At 43.6% G+C, this 25,850-nt stretch overlaps 1 protein-coding gene across 6 annotated transcripts in view; it reads left to right on the forward strand.

Annotated features, from left to right (window-relative positions):
* AP1G2 (adaptor related protein complex 1 subunit gamma 2) overlaps positions 1 to 25,850 on the forward strand; it is a 210,605-nt gene that overhangs the window by 176,263 nt on the left and 8,492 nt on the right. For 3 of the 6 annotated variants that reach the window (XM_078644910.1, XM_078644909.1, XM_078644907.1), the window contains 3 exons: positions 14,804 to 14,954; positions 18,706 to 18,835; positions 19,805 to 19,968. In XM_078644910.1, coding sequence (XP_078501036.1) covers positions 14,804 to 14,954; positions 18,706 to 18,835; positions 19,805 to 19,968 — 445 coding nt within the window. The remainder of the gene's footprint in view (positions 1 to 14,803; positions 14,955 to 18,705; positions 18,836 to 19,804; positions 19,969 to 25,850) is intronic. The other 3 variants (XM_078644913.1, XM_078644911.1, XM_078644912.1) reach the window with 1 other exon arrangement.

Genomic DNA, 25,850 nt, shown 5'->3' on the forward strand with positions numbered 1-25,850 from the left:
TTTTGTGAGGAGGAGAGTCCTCATCCCATCCCACATGATTTTTATATAAGGCAGGGGCTTGAGCTACTGCCCACTTTCTTGCAAGTGTATATTTTTTATGAATTGGAATATGGTTTGAGAAGGCAGGCATAATTATTTCTTCGCCATGTGGGCACTCCCTGACAAACTCTGGATGGCCAGTCTCGTTCAGCTAGAAGGATGTCATAGCCCTTGGACAGATTATCCCAAAATAGTCCCCTTCTATACGCAATGTTGTTTCATATATTTTATGAGGTTTGCTAACTCTGGTATCTGCAGTTTCCACCTGAATGTATTCATTCGTGTCCACTGTCTCCAGATGATTCATAAGGACTTTGCGAGCTATGCTCACTTCTGCTGCGCTGTCTAGCATTGTCTGAGCCCATTCTCCGTTTTTCAGCTGTGTCCTCAGTATTCTCGGCATTGTTGATTACTTTAATACTGGCTACCTTCTTTTTTGGAAATTGTAATTTTTTATTCAGATGAGCAGGTTCTCTGTCTTTGGACTTGACGTGCTCTTCCCTTTGTTCTGATCGTCCTCTTCTTTCCGATTTCTGCGAGGAAGTCTGAAAAGATTGAGAGGGACGTGTATCAATATCTTGATATCTATCAGGTTTCTTTATATTATCCCTATTTCTAAGGTTGTATTTTTTCACAGAGGGCTCCCTTTGGGGAGACTTGCGTCCTTGGTCGGGAGATCTTTCTCTCCGCCGAGGAGACCTTCCTCTGGACTGGAATCTTTTTTCTTTAGGATTGGATTGTTTATTTCCATCCCAGCTCTTTTTTTGAGTGTTTAAATTATTTTTTTATAAATACCTTATCAGGACTTTCAACTAGTTGGGGTTTCACTGGTATTCCACCCAAACTATCTCTTCCTAGTTCTTCATAGGATTTTTCTATGATTCTGGCAATTTCAGATGGTTGGTCTGCTATATTTGTCTCTTTTAACCTCTGGCGAATCGCCACATTTGCTGCTTCTCCCTTTATGTTGGCTAATAATATTGCAGAGACCTGCTTGAAGTCTTTCAGTAATTTCATACCGAGAGTTAAAGCGGGTTCTGGACCGTATTCATCTTGAATCTGTTTTAGCACATCTGGTATTACTGACATGGATGGTACACCATGTGTTTTTGTGTATATGGAAGCAAAGACTGTTCCCCAAGTGTCACAGTCCTCCACATGTGGTGCGATTCCCATTGGAAGACAGATAGTCAGAATCCTATGTTTCTCAACAGGGGTGGTATCTGGAAACACTGCCTCTATTTGAGTTATTTTTTGTGCTAGCCAGAAAGGAATTTGTTCCCGTTTTGCGGGTACCTTACCTAGACAGGACTGTATGTTCTGTGGTGTAATTTTATTTGTGTTCCCCTGATGACTGGTCAACTGTGAAATTTTAATTGCTGGTTGGATAGTTGAAGTCCGCATTACATATTGGACTAATTGTCTATGTATTTTTATTAATTGTTTTAGCTGTGCTAAAAGTTCTGGTGCAGGCATTTCTTCAATGTCTGAATGTGGTGTGTATCCGGCTAGGACCGGCCACGTTGCTCCTGGTCTACCTAGTGGACCGAGCCTGGTGATGTGATTATTATGTTTTAGGGCGCCATTAAACAAGAGCAGGTGCTCTTGGAATTTGAGTGGCTCAGTGGTTAGAGGCAGCAGACCTGGAAGCTGAGATCAGCTGTGGACCAGGGTTCGATTCCCCGCCTCGGCGGGTCTCGGGCTCAAAAATTCCACGGACTCGATAATTCTCGTTCCAGTGCCTACTCAACTCACGGGGTCACACTCTGCGACTCTGGGCAATAGCTTGCTTAATCTCCACTACGGCCCCTCGCGGCGGGATGCCTGGCTTTCACCTTGTGGACACCCTGCCAGGGTATCTCACAGGGGAATACCAGGACGGGTTCCCTAAGCAAGCGCCGAGGTGCCTACGGGTAGTCGTGCGCTATACAAGAGCGTAATCATTTCATTTCATCATTTCATTTCATCATCATTTCATTTCATTTCATTTCCTCGAAAGGAGTGTACTGACTAGGAGGTTCCTCTATTTTGTAATAGTGGAAGTCCTTTGTTACAGCGTTTGCTGCTGGAAAGTTTATCCATGAATAGAATACCTCTGTTTGCCGATATTCGTGTGCCTCAATTACGAATATGACTGTACCACCTCTTGGTGTCAGTCCATTTTCTATAAGCTTTAGGGTTATAGATTTTCTTATGTTGACCGGGATGAGTATTATATCCGGGTCATTTTGCTGCAGAGTATTATCTGCTTCTAGGAGTTCAGCTGCTAGTTTAACTGTCTCCCTTTCTTCTTCACTTTCTGTCATTTTACTGACAGGAAGGTTATTCTGTTTGTTTGCAGATCAGGTTTCTATGGAAACAAAGATTAGATGCACAATATTTTGGAACAGTGTATCCTTCAACGTTGAGTAAACCATGAACCATACATAGGAGTCTCCTCCTGCGAGGTTTGGCGGATATGACCTTTCACCCACTCCAGACGTCTTTGGAGTATTATGGGAAAAAAGGAGTTCTGTGTGAAAAAGCACGACTGAGTTACTCTAATGTCTTGCGTTAGTTTTATCGCCTATCCAAACGGTTGGGCGCCATGTAGTGTAGTTCCTATTATCCCAATAGGCTCTGCGCATTGGAATAATATCTTCAATAGTATAGACCTAGGGCAGAGGTTAACTAGGTCTTCTACCGATGATATTAGACTTAAAGGTTTGTGTTTGCCAGCTAGCTCAGAGTTCACTAGAAACTTTCTCGAATAGACAAGGAGGATTTCAACCTCCCTGGATAGACAAGAAGGGATTTAGTTTCTGACAACCATAGAACATGACAACTTTGCTCTCCCCTAATCAAGAGTGTATCTCTAGAGTCGTGTGAAAACAATAGACAACTTATTTTACTCAGTCAGTACGTGCATTCTTAGTTTCACCAGTTTGTAGAGAAATAAGAGATGGGCGTGGTTCAATGAAAGATGTTATTTATTGATCAGTCTCTTTTCTCATACAAGAGAAATGAATCGCTATTATTGCAATACTTGTAGTTAAGTAAAGTGCATACAGTAGAGACAGAATTATAAAATAATACTGTAAAAGCATTGATATGGTTTCTGAGCCATATGATACTTTAAAATGGATAAAATAGATACATACATATATACATTTGACTAATCGTACTCAACTGGTGCTTCTAACCACGCCTACCCCAATGTACCTGACCTAAGCCTAATACGTGGGCGGGAGTAGATAAGTAGCAGTTTAAGTTAAGTTTGTTTTGCCAAGGGACTGATTCGAGAATTCTCTGCAAGGGGTTATTGAGTTCTGTACCTGAGATCTAGAATGATGGAGGGCTGGTATCTTTTATCCCAGGTCTTGATATTCCAGCTGCCTGCGAGGGCTGCATGGAAGCGCCGGAGCTGGATTTCTTGGCAGGAGAAAGACAGCGTCTCGTTCTCAGCGCGTCAGGAAGGCGGGGCAGCGTCTGTGGGCTTCGCTCTCTGCTGGGCTCCTCAGCACGTCTCGCTGCTCCGATCTCGTCACCACCGCATGTGTTTGCTTAAGGCAATGTCGGTAATATTTATACCTGAAAGGTGCCGAGATTGACGTAAGGATGGACATATATACGTCAATAAGGATGTCATATGAACGGGCTCGTTCGCACATTCTTTTGCTGAAGTTCTCGGTGAAATCAAAACAATGGTTATGGGAATTTCCCAGGTCGCTGTAGGTTTGATTTGTTTTGAGAACTCCGTATGCCTTATCAGGGGCTGGAGGAATATCGCTTGTCTAATTAGATGGCATGCGTTATGACCTAATCAGATAACGCGCTTCTGTGCCGTGGTGTGGCTTAATCAGATAACGGTTCTTGCACCGTTGGATGGCTGCTAGTTAATTATTAACCAAACCAGGGTCAGGAATAGGGGAATCGATACAGTACCTATAGGAATACATCACACTTCCAGATCCCTGTGATCAAAGACTTTTTGGAGGGCTTGAAGAAAGTGTTTCCTCCTGTCCGGCTTCCTTCGCCTTCATGGGAACTGAATGTGGTGCTGTCCAGGTTGATGAAGGAGCCTTTTGAACCTATTCATAAGGCTTCGTTGCAGCACCTGTCCTGGAAGGCGGCGTTCCTCGTGGCCATTATATCGGCCCGCAGGGTGAGTGAAATTCAGGCGTTGTGTTGCCAAGAACCTTATACTGTATTTCATGCTGCTAAGGTTGTTATGCGTACTCACCCTAAGTTTCTTCCCAAGGTTATTTCTGATTTTCATGTCAACCAGACTATAACTTTGCCTACGTTTTTTCAGAATCCTTCGTCTCCAGCGGAACGGTCTTTACATTCCCTGGATGTGCGGAGGGTGTTGAAGTTTTATCTGGATAAAACCAAAGATATTCGTTGGTCGGATCAATTGTTTATCAATTATGGCTCGGTCAGGACCGGTCTGGCGACCTCTAAGCAGTCCATCTCGAGGTGGATTGTGTCCTGCATACAATTGTGTTACCAAAAAGCTAATAAGACCTTAGGGGGTAAACCTAAGGCTCATTCCACCAGGGGCAAAGCTGCCACGACTGCTTTGCTCCGTAATGTTCCAATTGCAGAAATCTGCAAGGCAGCCACTTGGAAGTCGGTTCATACCTTTGCTAAGCATTACTGCCTGGACACTGATGCCAGAGCAGATGCTCAGGTGGGCCAGGCTTCGCTGCGAAATCTGTTCGCACAATAGTGGTGTTATTTCTCGTTTCTCCACCGCCGCTTTGGTGTGGGGATGGGCTTGCCATTCTATTCACTAGATTATGACTATACACAGAGATCCCCTACTACAGAAGGAGTAGTTTCTGTCCTGTAACTCCAGTTCTGTAGTAGGGGTATCTCTGTTATAGTCATAAGCGCCCTCCCGCCTCCCCGGTGGAGAGAGATGTTCATGTAAGGAATGCTACAGGTCTGGCGTGTTCCGCCTTCAAAAAGAACTGAAAGTGAGAGGGACCTGCTATGCATTCTGGGATACTGGGAGAAGTTTCTGGAAAGTTCTCTTAAAGGCACAGTATCCTATTTAAGCCACATAATGGCAGCCTATGGGGCTTGTCTGTCCATGCCTTCCTCTCTATCATTTCAGAGGGTTTTTGCTGTTAATGCAAGGGAAATCTGGACAGGCTTTGCTGTTTGTGGATTTTTGGTGGAATTTTCTAGTTGAAGTACTGGACAGTGTAGCCTGTGGACATAGGCTGCATTATTTGTCTTTAAATTCTCTCTTAAGTGTCTTTGCAGTTCTGCAATTTTCTGACGACTTAAGAGATTATTTTTGATTGCCGGGGTCCTCGCACACTACAGAACTGGAGTTACAGGACAGAAACTACTCCTTACTCTTGGCAGACCCCAAGTGTCTGTGACTGATCTCACTCCCATCGATCGGTAAGTTTTCTTTTGATCGTGTGTGTACCAATGAATCCTTTAGGCTCCGTCCTTTTTTAAAAGAGAACAAGAGTTTCTTCCAAGCCTTATTACTGCTGTATTTTGGTACTCCCAGTATGGAATCTGCCAATTGCCAACATGTGTTTCGTCTACACATAGACTTTTTCAAGGCGATAAGCGTAGTTAAATGCGATATGGCAGGAATGCTGCCAGACACAACGTTGATCTTAGGTTACTCCAATGTCCAAGGCGGATTATATAAATATCGAAAAGAGCAGTGCACACAACATCAATCTTAAATAGTTCCAATGTCCATGGCCTATTATATAAATATTCGTTAATGGGAAGAGGTATGTCCGAAAATATTCGTGTCAATACAGCTGACGTGCTATGTAGGTTCCAATATTCAGGTCGCCCAGAGTCGTTGTTGTGCCACCTTCCGTTGGTCAATCACATAGAAGATGAGTTAACTCCTATGTGTGGAACCAGGTCCACATCGACCCAAGATACGTCTGTGTCAATCCCTGAAAGTGACTCCTCCCAAATAAATTTTTCTGATGCAGTGAGAGGGAACACACGTGTTAGGATGGATACTTATCATGGTCTCCGTACAAGTGGCATGATTTTTTTCTGCTAGCACACGGAATAAGTTCGGATTACGCGCTCTGTATTTGGGAGGAGTTTTCTTTGTGATAGGATTATATATATATATATATATATATATATTTTTTTTTTTTTTTTTGCGGTTAATTGACAATATCACTTGGTAGCCTGGTTTCCTACTAATAACTCTTGACGTTGTGAACCTCTACACCTGCATAGCCCATGAAAACGGTCTGGCAGCGGCAAAGTGGTTCCTGGACAAAAAACATGACCAATTCCGGGAACACAATGAAATGCTAATACAAATGATGAGATGTTGTTTGTATAACAACATATTTCTATTTGCAGGACAGCTATACAGGCAGATCAGAGGGACATCTATGGGCTCGTGCTTCTCTCCCAGCTACGCGACCTTGTTCGTCGGCTGGTGGGAGAAGCACGAGGCCTGGGGGGAGGCCAATGACCAGTAGACAGACAATATCTTACTATGGACAAGGTATATAGATGACCTTTTTGTGGTCTGGCGCGGTAGTAGAACCTCGGCTGAGGAGTATATTGCTGCATTAAATGACAACGTATGGAATCTCAAATTCACCAGTACAATAAGTGACACCAGTGTTTACTACCTAGATCTGGAAGTTTATGTTAACAGGGGAAAGATTCAAACTTGTTTGTATAGAAAACCTACAGCTGGAAATGCTGTTTTGCATGCTGCAAGCCATCACCCTAAATGTCTTATTGCAAACGTACCCTTTGGCGAGCTCCTACGCCTGAAAAGAAACTGCTCGGATGAGGAGGAGTACATTCAGGCGAAGGAAGAAGCCAAAGAAAATTCCAGATCAGAGGATACTCCCACAATATATTTAATATCGCTGAGGAAAAATCCAAGAAAATTCGGAGAGAGGAACTGTTCGTAGCTAAACCTATACAAAAACTAGATGAGATTCCTAGAATGATCACAACCTTCAATGTGAAGTCAGGAAGGATTATGCACATATTTCAAAAAAATTGGCATATCCTGGGCACTGATGAAGTTATGAAAAGAGTCCTTCCAGAGCGACCAGTGATAACTTATAAACGTAGCCAATCACTGTCGGACCATCTTGTCCATAGTCATTTTACGTCCAAAAAGAAAAAAACTTTACAACTCTCCAATCTAAAAGGATTTTTCCCATGTCTAGGCTGCAAGGCCTGCAAAAATAGCAAAACAACTAAAACATACCCAGGCAGAACCGATGAAAATGAGCCAGAGAGAACAATTAAAAAATTACTTAATTGCAACTCTGACTATACTATTTATTGCCTCCTCTGCCCATGCGGAAAACGCTATATAGGTAGTACTATCAAACCTACAAAGATGCGAATCCTGGAACACATGCGGGCGATTGCGAATAAAGAAGTCATACCCGGTGGCACGGCATTTCGCAGAGCTCCACCAAAGCGACAGGGATCTGCTCAGCTTCTATTGTATAGACCAGGTGGAACGCACGGAGAGGGGAGGAGATAGGGAAAGATCACTTCGGACTCTAGAGTCAAAATATATCATCGGTCTAAAAACAATGGCTCCCTGGGGTCTAAACAACAATGAAGAGATGTGGGTACACCTATAGATTGGTAATGATTCAGTCACACCATTGAAAACATACGCCTGTGAAATGTAAATTTGAGCATTATTCAATTGTTTCCTTGGACTAAGATTGCCCATTCAGGGCTCAATGTAGCAGTGTCCTAATTAGGAATCCAAATAGGCCCACTCAGGGCAATATTTTTGTGAGCGAGGCAGGACTGTTGTGAAAAATGGACATGATGCCAAACAGATTATTATCCATTCCTAGCCTTGTGTGGTAATGCTCAACTAATTTGTCTCAAAAGATACGCATATATAATGAAATATCAACTTGTTGCGACAATTGTTTTTAATTTGCACTTTAGCACTTGATTGTACATAGGTTCATGTTTACCAAACGGCGCTATCTGTGTATTTGCATACTAAAAGATGGCCGCGATATTTGTTTTTGATTCAGAAACTAACCGTCATCGATGTTATTGATGGGAATGTGAAAGGTGGCTTTAAATGGCGCTTCGTATCTATGCACGGGTTGACACTGACGAAGTCTGGCGAAACGCGTCTGTTGTAGGGTTTAGGGGCTTGAAATAAAACAGCATCATTCTTGATATCGGTGTGCTGGTCATCCTTCTAGCCGGATTGGAGTGGATTGTGCAGATATATATATATATAAAGCAAATTACATCTGACTTTCCTTCAATTGAACAATCTCGCATTAATCACGAACTCTCTGTTCCAGCATGCACTGATGAAATGAATTGTGCGCCTCCAACTGTGATGGAAATCAATAAAAGCTGCAAAAGTCAAATGAATGCGAGGCTCAGATGTGTTTGTGGCAGCCCAGGAAGAAGGGTTTTTTTTACCTTGAAACGCGTTGGCAAAGACAGTAATGAATTGGATTATTAAAACAGGCTGCATCACGGAGCCGCATGGCCAAGTTCTGTGGAGTGACTTCCCAATGCTCAAGGGCACTTTGGTTTGGAATATATATAGACCTATCATTTCCGCCATAAATAGTGCTAGCGAGAATATTGGTCAATACATCGACCATTTTTTACAGGATTTGGTTAAATTACTCCCAAGTTATGTAAAAGATACTGGGGATTTTCTTACAAAAATCAAACATGTGGATTGGTCTGATGATCTATGTCTAATGACCTTAGACATAGAATCCTTGTATACCAGCATCAATCATACGCAAGGATTAGCTGCAGTCAAACATTTCTTAGCCACTAGACCCATTGAAATGTATGCGCACAACAAAGTGATTGTAGAGCTTATTGACTGGTGCCTACACAACAATTTTTTCCTGTTTAATAACATCTTATATAAACAGAGGAGGGGAGTTGCTATGGGGGCCTGCTTTTCCCCCAGCTATGCGTGTTTACACGTAGGCTGGTGGGAGGAGCAGGTCCTCAAGCATGAATACAGGCAAGCTATAGATCAACACATGGTGTTGTATCTTCGGTACATCGACGATGTTTTCATCATTTGGCGCGGTACTACAGCATCCGCACAATGTTTCGTCGATAGTATCAATAGAAATAACCTTAACCTGACTTTCACTTCCCATATTCATACTTCCGAAATAGAATTTTTGGATGTGAAGTTAAGAATTGTCAACAACTCTCTACAGAGCACCCTATACAGGAAAAGCACGGCTGGCAATATTACATTGCATGCAAATAGCTCACATCCCAGACACCTCATCGCTAGCATACCGTACGGAGAGGTCTTACGACTCAAACGTATTTGCAGCGATGAGGATGACTTTAGGAAGTGTGCTGATAACATGCGCACAAGACTCATGGTAAGAGGCTACAGTAATAAAATCATCAACACAGCCATTACTAGAGCAGAAGATCGATCTAGAAGTAGTCTGTTTAAAGATGATTCGGTCCAATCCACTGCTGAAAATACCAACTGTGATAATCCCAGATTAATCTTGACCTATTCACATCAGGAAAGGAAAATCAGGTCCATCATTCATAAACATTGGCCGATTGTCCTCACTGACAGCACTTTGGGTGAGAGGCTATCTATCCCCCCTGCTGTAACCTTCAGAAAGGGAAGATCTATGGGCAATGATCTGGATAAAAGTTCACCTGAAACCAGAAAACCGACAATATGGCTTCAACCCACGAAGGGGTTTAAAAAATGTTCCACTTGTCGGGCTTGCAAATTTGGCTGCAACAAATCTACATATGAGACCCCTTTCAACACATCCCCTGTGTCCATCAAGGGGAATTTCAATTGTAAAACGGACTACGCTGTCTATATCCTGACATGCACCTGTGGTTTAAATTATGTGGGAAGCACAAAGCTACAGGTGCATGTCAGGATCCTACAACACCTGAGGGCCATTCTCCACAATGACGCCACCTATCCGGTGGCTAGGCATTTTGCTAAATGCCATAACAAAGACATCAATTGTCTCTCTTACTTTGTTATCGCTGCGGTTCCAAAATCTAAACGCGGCGGAAACAGAGAGAGAAAGCTTAGACAGCTGGAGACAAAGTTTATATTGGAACTAGACAGCAAGTGGCCTAGGGGTCTTAACAATTCGGAGGATATGTATACATACCTATAGAAAACCATTGTGTCTATAAGTTTGGCACAATATGTAGCTATTATTGCATTGAGCCTTCAGCCCAGCCATAAATTATTTCATTCTCTCTGCCAGGTCAACTCCTATGACTCTCTCCTGTCCTTAAAATAGTCTACATTTACTTTTTACAAAACATAACATATAATATATGACTTCATTCCAGATGTAAGATATACACTGGCAAATTTTGATTGCAATAATGGATTTTATGAAATTATATGTTTATGTATATATAATAATGTATGTCTATAGAATTTTAATTGACCAGTTTGGTTATTATCAATTGCACGTCGAACACAAATTTTTTTTTTTTTCCGTTTTGTACTATCATCACAAAAAGCACTTTATGTAGGAATTTGTTGAAAAATTGGTCATGGTTCAACAGTACTCACATTATTCTCTTTTTAAATACATGATCACAGGATGTAATTCTTGTATGGCACATGTTAGTTGGTCTAAATAACATCTCTTTGAGGCTGTATAAAATGACCCATAGTGGGTAATAATTTCAGAATTGGATTTAACCTGTCATTTTAAACCTGATGTCATATATCAGATGGCCTTACATTTGTAAATTATAAGACCACTATGCCATAGAATTGTTAAAACCTGCATTTAAGCAGTTAGTATAATGGTACTGTTAATTAAGTTTTTGTAAATTAACCTGAGAAAGACGTAGATCCGTGTGATAGTCTTTTCTTCATGTTTATTAATCATGTGACCCACTGACCATGTGGTGTAGGGGGGTGTGTACATTTGATGTTGAAAAAACGTATAAAACTTTAACGGTCGCGATATTTGCTGAATGTGATCAAGGGCTCTTGAAGCCCGAAACGCGTTGTTGCAGGCTGGAGAAGAAACGCAAATAAAATCTGTATCTTGCCTGACTTGCTGTGGTGGTTTGAGTTCCTTCCTCGCCGCACGCCGGAAGTGGTGGGAATTGCTTGGTGTGTATATATATATATATATATATATATATATATATATATATATATATATATATATATATATATATATGTGTATATGTATGTATATATATATATATGTATATATATATATATGTTTTTTTTACTCTTGGAGAGAGTAACTGATTTGCTCAGAATCACAGGGATGTTATGCTGAGCTCTAACAGGCATTGCAAAGCCAATAGGTCTCGCCTTTGAACAAAAGGCAATAGCAGAGCCAATTGTCTCTATCTGTCCAGCATGGGCATTGCCAGTTTTGGCAATGATTCAGAGCCATGCTGCATAGCAACATGGCAGCTGTGCAGCACAATCAAACATAATTAAAAACAAGCTTTTGCAATGCAATAGGTCTCGCATTTACGCCAGTTTAAGCTGTTGCCATTGTAAATGACAATGCCTTTTATTTATGTTTTGAAAACCAAAACATAAATAAAAGGTATTGTCATTTACAATGCTAATAGCTCAAACCTTTGTAAATGCAAGACCTATTTCATTGCAAATGCTTGTCTTTAGATTGGCAGCAGGGCGTGTACACACCTCATGATGTAAGGATGAAAAAGTGATAAGGAGATAATTAGCATTTTAATGTGTTCTAAATTAAACCCTGGAAAAAAAAGAAAAACCAAAGGTGATGATGGACGGAGCGTTGACAATACAAACACTCACCCCCAGTCAACTGATCTGGGTTTAATCCATCACCGTTCTCTAGCTCACTCCGCCACCCCAGTTCAGACATGGCCATATGCAAATCAGTCTGACCCTGTGCCTCATGGGAACAGTCCTGTCCGAACTACCAAATTAAACCCTAGCATAGATGAGCTGTGTGCCTTTTTCCTCCCACTTTCAGGCCGCCTCCTGTCAGGATATTTAAACAAAAGGAGGCCTGATGGCCCCTTAACTTCGGCCCAGCTGGAGGTGAAAAGCACGTGTACCTACTGGCGCTGTTGGTAAATGACCGTTCGTACAACCTACAACGCACTTCATTCATAGCATCTTTCACGCACTCGAATGGACGTATGCTTTCTATTCAGGAATGACTCCTAGTACAGCCAAAAATATCAACATCTTAAAAGAGAAACACAAACACGGAATAAGAACACTACCAATTCTACATAACAGAACAGCACACTAGCCTGAAATTGTTACCTATTATTAGTAAATGGAAGAGTTGTGGCGCAGTGGCCAGGGCGACTGACGCTGGAATCTAGGGCTCACAGTTCGATCCCCGGCACCGCCGCCAGGTCAGCACAGCACCATGTGACTTTGGGCAATAGCTTGCTTAATCTTCCCGAGGGCCCCCAGCGCCGGGACACCACTTCGGAGGTAGCTGTGCGCTTTACAAATACTGGTATTTCATTTTTTCATTTCAGTAGTAAATGAATTATGTGGGCTTACTCCATGACAAGAACATTTTTCACCTGAGAAAAGTTAAAAAAAATAAAGTGTTTAAATTTCATAATTAGATTTACCCAACTACATCTCTGCTTAGCTGTATCAATCATATAATTCTGTGCTCCAGTCTCTGTTTTTCATGTACATTTACCTCTGTCTCCCTTACGCAAACATATCCTATCTATTAAGTCTGGCATTTGCTTGCATTACCACCAGCCCTGGCAACATAACAAGTGTCACCTGTCAGCATGCACAGCCTGGAAGCCCTGCTCAGTGACTACCTATGTCGGACTGTTCACAAGCTGGTGCTTGTCAAGGCCATATTGGAATCTTCTTTTGGGGGAACTGTTGTCATGACGTGTTCCATTGTGGGTATTTGCTAAGTTGTCAGTGTTTCTGAGTTCACTACTCCACCAACAGTTTAGGTAGCTTCACTATCCTTCGGAATTATACCTTTGCTGCTTGTGCAGAAAATAACTCTGTTCTAGAGCTGCGCTGCAGCATGGTAGAAAGGGATGAAGAGACCCGCATGATTCTAAGATGTGAGCTGAACAGCTATCCCAAGGTGGGGCTTCGAGGCACGCTCCGATGCGATTCCTGTACAGTAGGCCCTTAGTAAATTCAAACCTGGGGTTTTAGACGCCGAGTGCTAAACCAAATAGATTGTTTCTCCAATATGACTATATAGATCAGCTCTATTGTGTGAGGGTTTTCTCTGCTGTGTGGTGGTATGAGGCAGTAGTCCTAGCGCTGCTGAATATGTAATTCACCTTTTCTTTGGTGAATGAAGGGAGATGAGGTGACTGTACCTTGCATTTGTACTGATGTGTAAGGAGGGAGGTGTGTTGTATTCTGGTGTGCCTGTATCAAGTGAGCTATGCTGGAATATCCTGTGTCTGAGTGTTGGTGTCTGGTACTTGGTACCAATAGGTCTTCAAACTGGAACTACAAGTGGGGTCACTTGGGGACTTGTTCTGCTTGAAGCTCGCGCTGTGTCATGTCAGCTTTACCTCTTACCTTTCTATGGCTGCCATCCATGGAAACCGCTTGCGTGCCTTGGATGCTCTCCAGGCCCAAAACGGAGGCAATGCACAAAAGGAATTCTGAAACGGAGCGAAAACATACATAAACATGGGACTTTTGAAAAGTGTGCGGCGGGGTAGCAAAAACATAAATAAACAAGGAACTTCTGAAATTTTCAGAAGTCCCTTGTTTATGTTTTCGCTCCACCGCCGCACACGTTTCAGACGTTTCATGCTGGAAGGAAAGACACAAAGAGGTGCTGTGTTCACCGCACGGGACAAATTACATGAAAAAAGTGTGTGGAAAACACAGGAAATGCAATCCGAATGTAAGGGTACATGGAACATGGGTGGTCGCCACAAACTGAACAAGTATGTTAAGAGTGGAAGGCCTTGTCTGAGCCCCGGCTCTGCTGAGATCGACCACAACCGGCAAAACCTTGTGAACTTTGGTGCTGCCGAACACGCAGCAGTGGCCAGGATAACCGCGACCTTCTTCCCCATGGCGTGAGTGCGTGCCAGCAGGCACAGAAATAGACAGGCAAACGGAACAGTGGTATGTGCACATCACTTCCTGTTTTTCATAGTGGGATACTTTTGGCGCATGCGTATAACGTAAGATAGCGCGCGCATGTTACTGCTCACTATTTTTTTTTTAAAACAATTAGCGTAAGGAGATTGTGGTTCGGCGGTGCTGCTTCCGTTTTAAACGGAAGTTACGTATCGGGTCAAAACCCAATAGGAAGCACGCTAACAAAAAATTGCAAAAGTTAACTAATGGCAAGCGGGGAGAAATTATCCGGCAATAGGCGGAGTTTCCCCATGCATATAGATTACTAGATGTCTCAGAGAGACAACGCATGCGCGGTGCCTAGGCGAGACCTAAAAGCGTTTATGATGCACCCAGCGCTAATTCACTTTAAAAGAAAGAAGCGCATTAGCCCTGATTCTGTCATAGAACTTTTACAAATGAGTTGTAGCCACACTGAAAAGCATCCGCTCTGTTGTACAGCATGGCTACAAAACATTGCCAAAGCAACCGCTCTCACAGGAGAGGCCCATTGGCTTTGTCAGTGCTTGTTCACCAACGTTCCCAACTCCTTCGCTTCCTCACCCATTGATCTGCGTCCTCTCCAACCCTCCCTCGTCTTCCCCATCATTTTCCCTCTCACTTGTCTCTTGTCCTAACCCTTGTCTCCTTTCCCTCTAGGGGGGCTGTATTGGAGAAAATGCCGTTAATGGACAAAGGGCAATCTGGCGATAATGAGGATGATGATGATGATGAGTTAAGAAAAGAAGAGAAACCGCCTAGTATCAAAGAGGAAGTCCCACCACTGAACTCCTTCCAGCACTCTAGTCATGTAAGAACCGAATGTTTAACCATGCCTTATGTCAGGGAGTGCTGTACTGCTGCTTCATTGACTGATGCAAATAGCATAAACCATCAATGGCCAAGGCCTTAGGCACGCTCTTCTGTCTGGGCACACCTCGGCTCCTCCATCTAATTGCTTTGGTATATTTGCTGCAATGCTGCTAATGGTTTCTTTCTTCATTGTCTCCTGCCTCTCATGTTGCCAAGGGATGCTGTCCCACTACAGGTGCTGTCCTCCATACAGAAGACCAGTGTTCTTCTAACTTTTTTACTCTGAGCCCCCCTAAGCAAAATGTTTTGAGGTTGGGCCCCCCTCCAAACTTTTATGGCAAGGATAGGGGAGCGGGAGGGAAATGACTGCGTGCAGGGAGCGGGGCTTATGAGATGACTTCAGGAATACTTTTTCTATATCTTATGAACTGCACCAAATATGAGACTTATAAAACAGCAAATGCATCAAACAAAAACAGATATACCAAACAAACTGCTCCCCATAATTGGGGTGTTGTGAGCCCCTCACACTCTTTGACCCCAATGCAACTATACATGCTGCACTAATGATAACTGCAGTCTTGAGTAGCAGGCTATCTCCTCTGTCTCTTTTACCTCTTCCCCACCATGATGGATCATCACCTCTGTCCTAATTCTCGAAAGGACAATAGGCTCTGAGGACCCTTTTTTTTTAAAGGTAGACAGTCATAATTGTGATGCAGTGGGCCCGCCAAATCCCTGGGCCCCACTCCTGCTGCATCTGCTCCTTTATGATAACCAGCAGTGGCCACTTACACACTTGGCAGCAGTACCAGCTTTACTAATGAATGTCCCTTTTTAAAAAACCAAAAACACTTATATTGTCCCCTTCTTTGGAGTATCTCTCTGAAGAAGCGGCCTCTGGCCATTTGTAAACATAAAAATGAGTCCGCATACAGTGCTCCCTATTCTGGGCCTTCTCTTTGACAGTATCTATGAATCTCGCTCCTTTCCCCTGTCTCATAGACCATTACTGTGAGGGCCCAGGGATCGAGAGGATTAGGGATCTGCATCTGAATGCAACCCTGCTGGCCTTCTACCTGCCACCCCAGGGACTCAGCTTTCACAAAAAAACTGCCCCTGAATGTTTAATACTGACTTTGAGATGCCCCTGCCTAAAATCGAAGTATGTGATGGTAGTGCAGAAAGTTAAAAAAGAAACCATAGAATTATGAGTTTCTGCAGCAGCAGTGTTTTCCACATAATTATCAGTTTACTGCATTTGCTACATAATCTGCAGATTTTTACAAAAAAAACTTGCTTCTAGCTCAAACGGAACAAAAGTTACTTTAAGCGTGACAAAGTGTTCGGAGCAGTGGAAGGCCCTTTACAAAGATTGACTGGTAATCTTGTAGTTGCTTACTGCTGTATTTGGGTGCTACACTGGTACTATTGAGGTGAAAGATTTCCCCTGACAGCGTTACAGTGAGTTAAAATGACAAGATAATGAAGTAATGCTAACCACAAAATGTGGCACATTGTGCCGCATAATTTACTTTTTCTTGCTGCATAATTTAGTCGAACCTGCCGCATAATGTTGTCCTCTTCTGCTGAATAATTTGCCTTTGCTTGCTGCAGAATTTAGTCAACCATGCTGCATAATTTGGCCTTCTCCTGCCGCATAATTTCAATGGCCCTATTTATAGTGCTATGAGGTCCCAGCCTGTGGCAGAAAGCACTGTGAATATGTAAGTCATTATTTTAAAAACGTATTTACATACTCTAAGCTAGGCTGCTGCAAAATGATGCAGTGATTGAGATAAAACAAGTTCTTACAAAACATACTTTTTAGTAATAAGAAATCATACTGTATCTAGTGCAGAGATTTTTGTAAGTGTCTCCACTATTCCAGATCCCAGCTGATAACTCCTTTACATTACATCTTAAAAAGAATAGATCTTTGCCACCATAAAGCTTTAAGCAGATCCACTGGAATTATGCTTCATATTTTGTGATAGCATTACTGCACTATTTTGCTATTTTTACAATTGTTAACATTGTCCTGGCCTTTATTGCCCCTCATAAGTACCACATTAACACCCACATATAGCAATAAGCAACAGAAAGGTGACCAGTCAACCTTTTAAAAGGGCCTTCCACTGTGAGGTAACCTGTGTTACTGCATTTTTTAATCTACAAATTATGCAGCAGACGATGTATTATGTGGCAAATGCGGGAAAATCCTAACTATGCGCTGTGATTGCAGGGTGAGCCTGAAAGTGAAGGGTGAGAATGAGGAGTGAGCTGTCTGAATGCAGGGTGAATTCCCAGACACTTGAAGTTAATCAGCATGTTATTGACGGGCGTAGGGTTTCAGATATAAGTTAAACTTCTATTATGGAATTAGTCAAGAATCGAGGGTGAAGGAAATAAATAATGTGCTGATCCTGCAACAAACTTCCAGTTTTATAATTAGGGTTGCCAGCTCATTATTTTGATGTCGCAGATGGTGCAAAAATAAACAGCCACCTAACGCCCTATTTTCAGCACTTATCTGTGCGTACTTCTAAAAGCAAATATAAAGTACTTTTAAATGTGTTCTAGGGCTGCCCGAATGTTTCATGACTGAAAATAAAAGGAACAGACAAACTCAAATTACAAATGAATACATACCCTATTTAGTGTCAAAGCAAGGTCTTTGCACGCTCTTTAAACATACATGGCTGGCATTTTTTTATTGGCAACCCTTTTTTATATTCCTTTTCATGAAATGCATTTTCACACTACAGCAGTAAATTTAAAATACAAATGTAAGGAATAGGCAGAGTCGGGCCCAGGGGGTACTGGAAAAAGAAAGAAAACTAAGCCTCGGTAACCAGTTTCCAAAGGTATGCCAATGGTCTTTAGCCCCTTCCAGGATGATGACGAGCTGAGCTCGTCATGAGCGTAACCTGCCGTGCGCTCATGACGAGCTGAGCTCGTCATGTAACGCGTTTTTTTTAAAATTACCGCGCACAGCGGGAAAAGCCGCTGCAGCGATGCGGTTAAAGACCTGTGAAAACTCGGGCAGGCGTGCTGGAGTCTTAATAAGACTCAGACATTGCCCAGCCGAACCCCCAGCAGCACACACACTGACCTCTGGCCCCACGGCACTCTGAGGGCTTCGGAGTAAATTAAGACAGCCTGGAAATGCAGCAAATAAGCATCACTGCACTTCCAGGCGTCTTCATTTACATGTGCCGTAGACATACCCAATCTCCTGCACCCCTTACTCTTAGAGGGCCTTTTGCTATTGGTAGTGCAGTCCTGCTTGTTCCATCTACTGCAAACCATGGTGCTTGGGATTTACAATAGTGCTGAAAGTACCATCCTCCTCTAACTAGCCAAACACGCTCTCTTGTACTGTATGGTGTTAGGGATGGTGTGTCCGTATCACTGTCCTCCATAGCTTGCCTCTTGACTGCTCGCCGTTGTTACTGTAAGAGTCAGGTGTGGACAGGGTTTCACTTTGCCCACTTTGAAGAGCCGTAATAAGACGAACCCCAGGACACAAGTGGCAAGCAACCTCAACCCCAACGTTCGAGTCCAGTTAGCCTCTGTCTGCCCTTGGTCCTCCCAAACCAAACAAGGTCTCACCCCACCTTCAGAAATCATGCATGGTGTTGCTGGTGCTCTGATATTAGCATGGCTATCCTTTGTACCTTGTGCATGCTGTATCCTCTAGTTTGTCTTAGATGTTATCACTATCAACATGCCTTTGTTACTTTTAGGTCACAGATCTATTGGACCTACTAGGAGGGTCTGACAATAACCCTGTCATCCCGGTGGCTCCTCTTGTTGTGCAGAACGCTTCCGATGGAGGGATCTTGCTGGACCTACTAGGGGTGCTTCCTACTCCAGGTAACACTCTACTCTTGACCGTGTCACAGGAAGGGATAATGTTCATGTTCACCAGAAAAGGTGATTCTCTCATTTCATGGTAGTGGGGGTATGGCAATAGTCGCTTCCTTTTAGCACAAGTGATGGCTACCCTCTCTCTCCTGAAGGACCTAGATTGATAATGTTTCCAGGCAGCCTGGTCTTGTTTAGGTTTGTACAATGTATTATCCTGTAGGGTTTTACATGATGCCTTTCGAAAACGTGAACGTTACGCCATACTGGCATTAGAGTTCTTTACAATATCCCTGAACTTAAATTGGAAATGTCATTCTCATTCTGTTGAAAACAAGTGTGCTCTATCACATGATTTAACTTGATGGTGCTACATAACCCCTTTAAAGAAATTAATTGTTTAAGTGCCAAATTTCGGAACAGAAATATCTATTCAATTGCCTAATTAAACATATAATGTTGCCACGGTCTCATCAAAGAAAACATTAAAAAATACCTATAATGTTTACTACACACCAGTTTCAATCTTCAAATGTATTTCTGATAACTTAGCACATGAAATCACAGATAAAACCACAAATGAGCTGATTGATGTCCTCACAAATCACATCCGACATCACCAGTGACATCATCAAATTGCATTGCAATCAGAGTAAGTCTTATTGCCCCAGTAATATCCGGTAGATGGCTTGGCTGTGTCTGTTACATACAGGACTTGGTCGAAGGCCTTGCTGTGTTTGCCTATGTATGTAACAAGCATAGTATAAACGACTAGTTAGTAAATTAGCTGTTTTACAAGATTAGCTCTTCTTGGTAGACTAGTAAGGTACTGGTCCACATGGATTGCGGGGAGAGGATGCCAGAGCTGTGGGTGCTGAATGCAAAACTTGAGAGATATCCTGCATAGTACACAGGCAAGACAGACCTTTCATTTCTGTATCTCACATCTTCCTCGTTTGCTCTCTCTCTTCCTGGTAGCAGCAATCCCGCCCCTTATGGTGTTCAACAAGAATGGACTACAGGTCTCGTTCACCTTTGAGAGGCCTGAGTCCAGCTCACCACTGCTGGTCATCACCACTAGCGCCAGCAATTCCACTGCAGCCGACATCAGCGACTTTGTGTTCCAAGCTGCGGTGCCCAAGGTAGGTTCCTATGTTTGTAGAACGAGGTGTCCTCAGGGACTGTAAAAGTTCATCTTAAGGTGGGGATTGTGCTGTCCACTGTAGAGACGCAAAAAGTAACCACCTTAGACTATGTATTTTTAGATATATGAGATAGAATGAGTGCACATATGGATGAATTCATTCACTACTGAAAAGGATCTTCACATTGTGCACTTCTACCTCAATGAATGTGCAAAAGGGAAGATGATTGTTCAGAGGAAAGCAAAAAGATCTATTTGTAAGGTCCTCCTGTTTCGTTAAAAGATGGTTAGAGTTCAGATGCACAGCAAATCAGAATTCAGAAATACCCAAGGCTGCGGTGTTCTGAGTAAATCTTGGTTGTGCTAGCATTCATTGAGAGCTGGACCAAACGTATATTAAAGCTTGCACATAGAATTTACATGTCCAGTTGACTAGGGATGGCCAGTGCTTTCTTGTGGGAGTTCAGGGAACCCTGAGGTTTAGCTTGGTTACTACTCCCAATCAATGATGTGCCTGAACCTCTGGGAAATGTGACGGTTCTTTGAAAGGATCATCCTCGTCAGGTCATAAGCTCGCTGTTGAGTGCTAGACTAGTTCCCAAAGAGCCGGCTGAATCTGGAGAAACAGGTTTTCTTAGTTTGCAAAGCTGAAAAGATTTTTTCAGACCACACTGTTAATCTTGTTAAAGAGCCATGCCATTTAATTTACAGTTGCTTGCTCTGAAAATTATCAACAGAAGTACTGTATGGTTTATAACGCCTTCAGCCAAAGTCGGTGCCAGTCATCACCCCAAAGCTCCAACACAATGTCAAATATGTAGCTTGGACAGAAGGCCTTCTTGCCTGCTTCCCTTGTCTCAGCTCAAATCTTTCTGCTATAAACCCTAGGGTCAATACTTTGCCTGTGCCCCAGAATATAGAGTTCTAATAATTTAATAAAACATTATCATACTACGAACACTACTGTATAGATTAAATGGGTCACTGGCAGCCACTTGGCCATCTGTTGCCGGTTGCTTCTGACTATCGAGATTATACAGAATTAACTGTCAATTTCCCCAGCACCCCATCCCCCTACAGCGGGACTTGCTCAACACGCTTGGCTGGACAGTTGAGGGGGCAGGCAGGATAAGGAGGCACTAACTTTGACAGCTGGTACAGACAGTGAAAGTTTGCTCTCTCTGCAGATTGGCTTGGTCGGGTGCAGCATGTACTCCCCACCCAGCCCACGAGCACCTGCTTGCTCCTCTCAGTGTAGCTTAAATGCATCCCATTATAAAGAAATTCACCATTTTGACTTTTTAGGCGTCTTTATTAAATATGCTTTGGCTTGTGCTTAGGAGCTTAGACCAAGCTCAGCTCTCCCTGTTGTTATGGTATTTATATTTATAAATGCACTATCATCCACGAGTGCATCTGGCGCTGAGCAGGTGTGTAGGTGCCTAGCCCTGCCTATAGGAGGTTGAAAATCCAGGTTTTCAGCTTCCTGCGGAATTCAAGAGAGGAGGGGACTCCGATGTGGAGTGGGAGGTAATTCTGGGAGATCATTACACACTTTAGGAGTGATGCAAGACAACACTTGTTCTCCTGATCTGCTTCTGAGTATGCATGGGATTTGTGTGAGCAGGATTCCTGCAGAGTGAAGGTGTCTGGGTGGTTGGTGTAAAGAGATACGACTGTTCACGTGGGTGGGACGTGAGTTGTGTAGGGCCTTCAGTGGCGGCCGCTACTTAATGGGGCTGGCGGGGAGTTAAATTAAAACAAATTGCACTTAACTGCATGCCGTTTGGCCACTTCCTCTCTCTCCTCTTCGCCTCTTTGGTGGAGTATAGGAGCAGGAAGGAACCATAAGGCACCCAGGCTCTCAGTCTCTCCCAGCCAATCGTAATGCTGCCTTACAGCAGCGCTGTGATTGGTCTGAGTGCCGTGATTCATAGCTCAGAGATGGACTGGGGGCCTGGGCATGTTCTCCACCCAGGCTGTAATGCAGCCTGGGTGGAGAACATGCAAAGTGCGCATGAGTGTTTGGCCGGCCCGAGACGACCATCCAAACTTTAATGCACACTTAAGAGAGTGCCACCACTGTTCCTTTGACGTGCTTTCCCTAACCAGGTGAGACACAGATAGAAAATGTTATTTTTATTTTTGTCAACTGCTCCCAGAGCTGTGGGGTGACGCTGCTTCACCTTAACGGAGGAGTCTCCCCTGAGTGCCTTGAATATGTGTGAGAGAAGTTTGAATTGAGCGCTTTTGTGTAACGGGAGCCAGTGTAGTTCCCTGAGGTGTGGTGGAATGAGAGTTCTGTGTGGGAGGTTTAGGATGCGTCTGGCTGCTGAGTTCTGGATGGTTTGTTGTATTTTAGTGAGTTGCTTCGTGATCCCGGCATTGCTTGATGATCCCTTAGTCCGACTTACCGGTGATTAGGGCTGGAGTGAACGTTTTTCTAGTGTTGCTTGGTCGCCATTTGAAGATTTTCCTCAGCATCTTCAGGGTGTGGAAGCAGGATGCAGAGATGGTGTTGACTTGTTCAGTCATGCCCAGTTTTGTTCGATTATTATTTCAAGGTTCCTGGTATGGTTCTGGCTGTGGCTCCAAGTTCAGCAAGCCCTTGGTGAGGTGTTCTTGATGAAGACCACTGCTGGTGTGGAGCTTCAGACAATTTGCGTTCATTTGGTTAGCAACTTTGGTCATGCAGGCAGTGAACTTATTGCTTGTGTTGGGTGTCTTGTCTGAGAGAGAGAGAGAGAGAGAGAGTATGAGTTGCGTTTTATCTGCATAGGAATGGCTGTTGATGTGTGTGCCGATGATGTTGGCCATAAGAATCATATATGTGTGTAAGAAGGTGGGGCTGAGCGATGAACACTTAGGCACTCTGCAGGTGAGTTTGCGCACTCCTGAGAGATAAGGTGCCAGGCTGACAGCTTGTGTTTTATCTATTAAGAAGGAGCAAATCCAGCAGAGAGTGATTCCTTGGATGCCAGTCTCGTACAGGTGCCAGATGAGGATGGGGTGTGAAACCCTGTCAACTGCTGCATAGAGGTCCAGGAGAATGAGGGCTGCCTTGTCTTCTCTGTCAAGGATCATGCAGATGTCATCTGTGGTGGCAATAAGTGCCGTTTGTTAATTGTGGTTTGACCTAAATCTAGTCTGTGTGGCGTAGAGGAGCTGGTGGTTACGGAGGTGGTTGTTTGATTCGCTTCTTTAATACAGTTGACGGGTATGATAGTAGGGAGATAGGTCTGTAGTTGGAAAGTGTAGCTGGGTCAGTGGATGGTTTCTGGAGCTGGGGCATGACAGTGGCATGTTTCCATGTGCCCAAGAATATGGCTGAGCCAATGGAGGTGTTGAGGATGGGTGTTAGCACTTCCTTGATCGGTAGGATTCCCTTGGTGAAGGTGTGGTAAGGGCGCAAGGGTCAGATGAAGCCCCTGAGTGGATGGTCTTCATGGTAGCAGCAGTTCTGGTGGTGGTGACGGCAGGCCACGAGGCCAGGGTTCGTTAAACAGCTGTTATGAGAAGTTGAGTTGCGGCGGTGACGGGCTCCGGTTTGAAGGTCGATGCCGTTCGTGCTGCAAGAGCTGTGCACTTGATTTTCCGTATCTGCTGGTGGTAGCGTCTGAGGGTGATTTGAATATGTCTTTATCTGTGGTGCCTTACTTGTTCTTCCTTTGTGCTCCATTTGCTTGCAGTGGTGTTTCATAAACCGGAGTTAAACTATGCAGCAGGTGACCTGTGGTCAGGCTCTTGCTGTTGGGTTGCGCTTGAGGGGAGCCAAGGTGTCTGCTCATGTGGTGAGCCAGCTGTTGGGGTTTTTGATGGCTTTCAGAAAGTTGCTGGTGTGATCGGTCCAGTGCTCGTAGAGGGCGGAAGCCCACTCCAGCAATGATTTTCCAGCTGCAGCAGGCTGTCCGGTGGTGGTAGGTCCGAGATGGTGTGGGGTGGGTATGTTCAACCTGACAAGTGTAGTCTATCCAGGTCATATTTGCTGGCTTGTTGACTGTGATGTTGATGATTGAGAAGAAAATCTGGTCTGAAAGGTGTCCGGTGGTGTGGTGGGTTTGGTAAATTGTTGAGGGAGGTCAAGGTTTCCAAGAAGGGCTGTAGAGCCTGGGTCAGTACAGTCTACTGGGTGAAAGTTAAGGTTTCAGGTGGATATAAGTGCTGGCTTTGATGACGAGGGGTGTGACAAAGTCTGCGATGTCGCTGATGAAATTGATGCGGAATCCTGGTGGTCTGTATATGAGGGGTTCTGCCCAGGGAGAAGTTGGCTGTGATGCAGATCTTGAACTTAAGGTGTTCTAGGTAGCTGTTGGGGGTATCCATTTGGGGAGTAAAGCTGATGGTATCTTTGAATATGATGTTAATTCCACCTCCTGGCTTGTGCTGCGAGTCTTGACTAACAATCTCCTAGCAGGCGGGTATGGCTGTAGCAGTGTCTGATGCCTAGCCTGGTTTTAGCCATGTTTCCGTGAGAAAGCTTGGTCATGCAGAGGGTCCCATATCTCCGTGGCATATTTGGTGAGTGAGTGGGAGTTAAGAAGCATGCATATTAGTGTTGCCTGTTGTTTGGGTAGTGTTTGATCTATGTGAGTGGGTGGCTGGTTTGTGTGAGTGGGGTGCTGAGTGCTGTTGGCGAAGGAATGGTGGGTTTAGGGTATGGGAGCTGCATGAGAACTTGCAAGAGGTGTATGTGAACTCCTCTTTCGTGTTGTTTGGTGCAGTGTGACAGCAGTGTGGGGAGTGATAGCTAGGGTTAAGAGCATGGAGGAGCGCAGTAGGGTATAGGTGGGTAGAGAGGGAGACCAATGTTCCTGGTTCATGCACAAATGGTTGCAGACAGGCTTGCCCTTGCGTGCCAGCAACACGCCCACTGGGTGTCCATGCTGCAGCCGCCAATAAATAGGTCCTGGGAGGACAGGGTACTGTGGGTGGGAAACCTGTGATGTCACTTCCTGTACGGTTGGGCAATGGGAAATGAAGTCCTCTTGCTAAGCTTCTTCTTATGACTCACTGACATGGCCACCTTTAATGAGGAATGAACAAAAAAGGATAGGGAAATACATATCGATTCTAGATAAAGAATGGATGTGGATACACAGAGAAAAGGGTTGTACAACACAGGTTAAGTCATATTTGAAAAAGGCTCTTTAAAATTAAAAATACTGTATTTCTTTATGGAATGTATTGCATTTAAATATATATTAGTTTATATCATTGCATTGGGTAGCAGTGATCTGTTCTAAACCTAAATTTAGCTACATTCATGCCCTCAACCCAACTGCACTGATGGCTATTCCTTTACTTATCCAAGACAGTGGGAATTCAGTGGTTATGGCCCCACCATATGTGGTCTAGGGTGCTTTTATAGACAGTAACATGAGTCTACTAAACCATGTACACGTAACATTTTGTGCAGTGCATTCCCTCAAAGGATGTATTCCAAGGTGTCCCACGTGATAAGGAAAAGAAAAGGTCATTGCCTAAGATCACACAATGTAGTCAATCCGAAGCAAATATTCATGCAAAGTTTCTGGTTTCACATTATGCATGTCAGTCTGTAGAGCATGTGGTTACCACTTTCTTTCTCCTGTTTTACCTAATTATTTGTGCTAAAGTCTTTGGAATGATGAATTAGGGCATTGTGATAAAAAATATACACATATTACATAATGAATAACGTTGACACAAGATGCCTTGCTGGGAAAAAATAAGGAAACACTGAGTATGCTATTTTAATACTGATATTACTGGCTTCCCCTAACTTCACCAAGAACTTATTTTAATAGAGGCTCAACAAGTGAGCAAAAGCAATTACACCTGTTCGTATAGCAGATTTGTGCTCGCTGAAACGTGTGCGAAACTCAGGTGCAGTCTCACCAA

Source organism: Lissotriton helveticus, chromosome 5_1 (genome assembly GCF_964261635.1).
Source record: "Lissotriton helveticus chromosome 5_1, aLisHel1.1, whole genome shotgun sequence".
Lineage (NCBI taxonomy): Eukaryota > Metazoa > Chordata > Amphibia > Caudata > Salamandridae > Lissotriton > Lissotriton helveticus.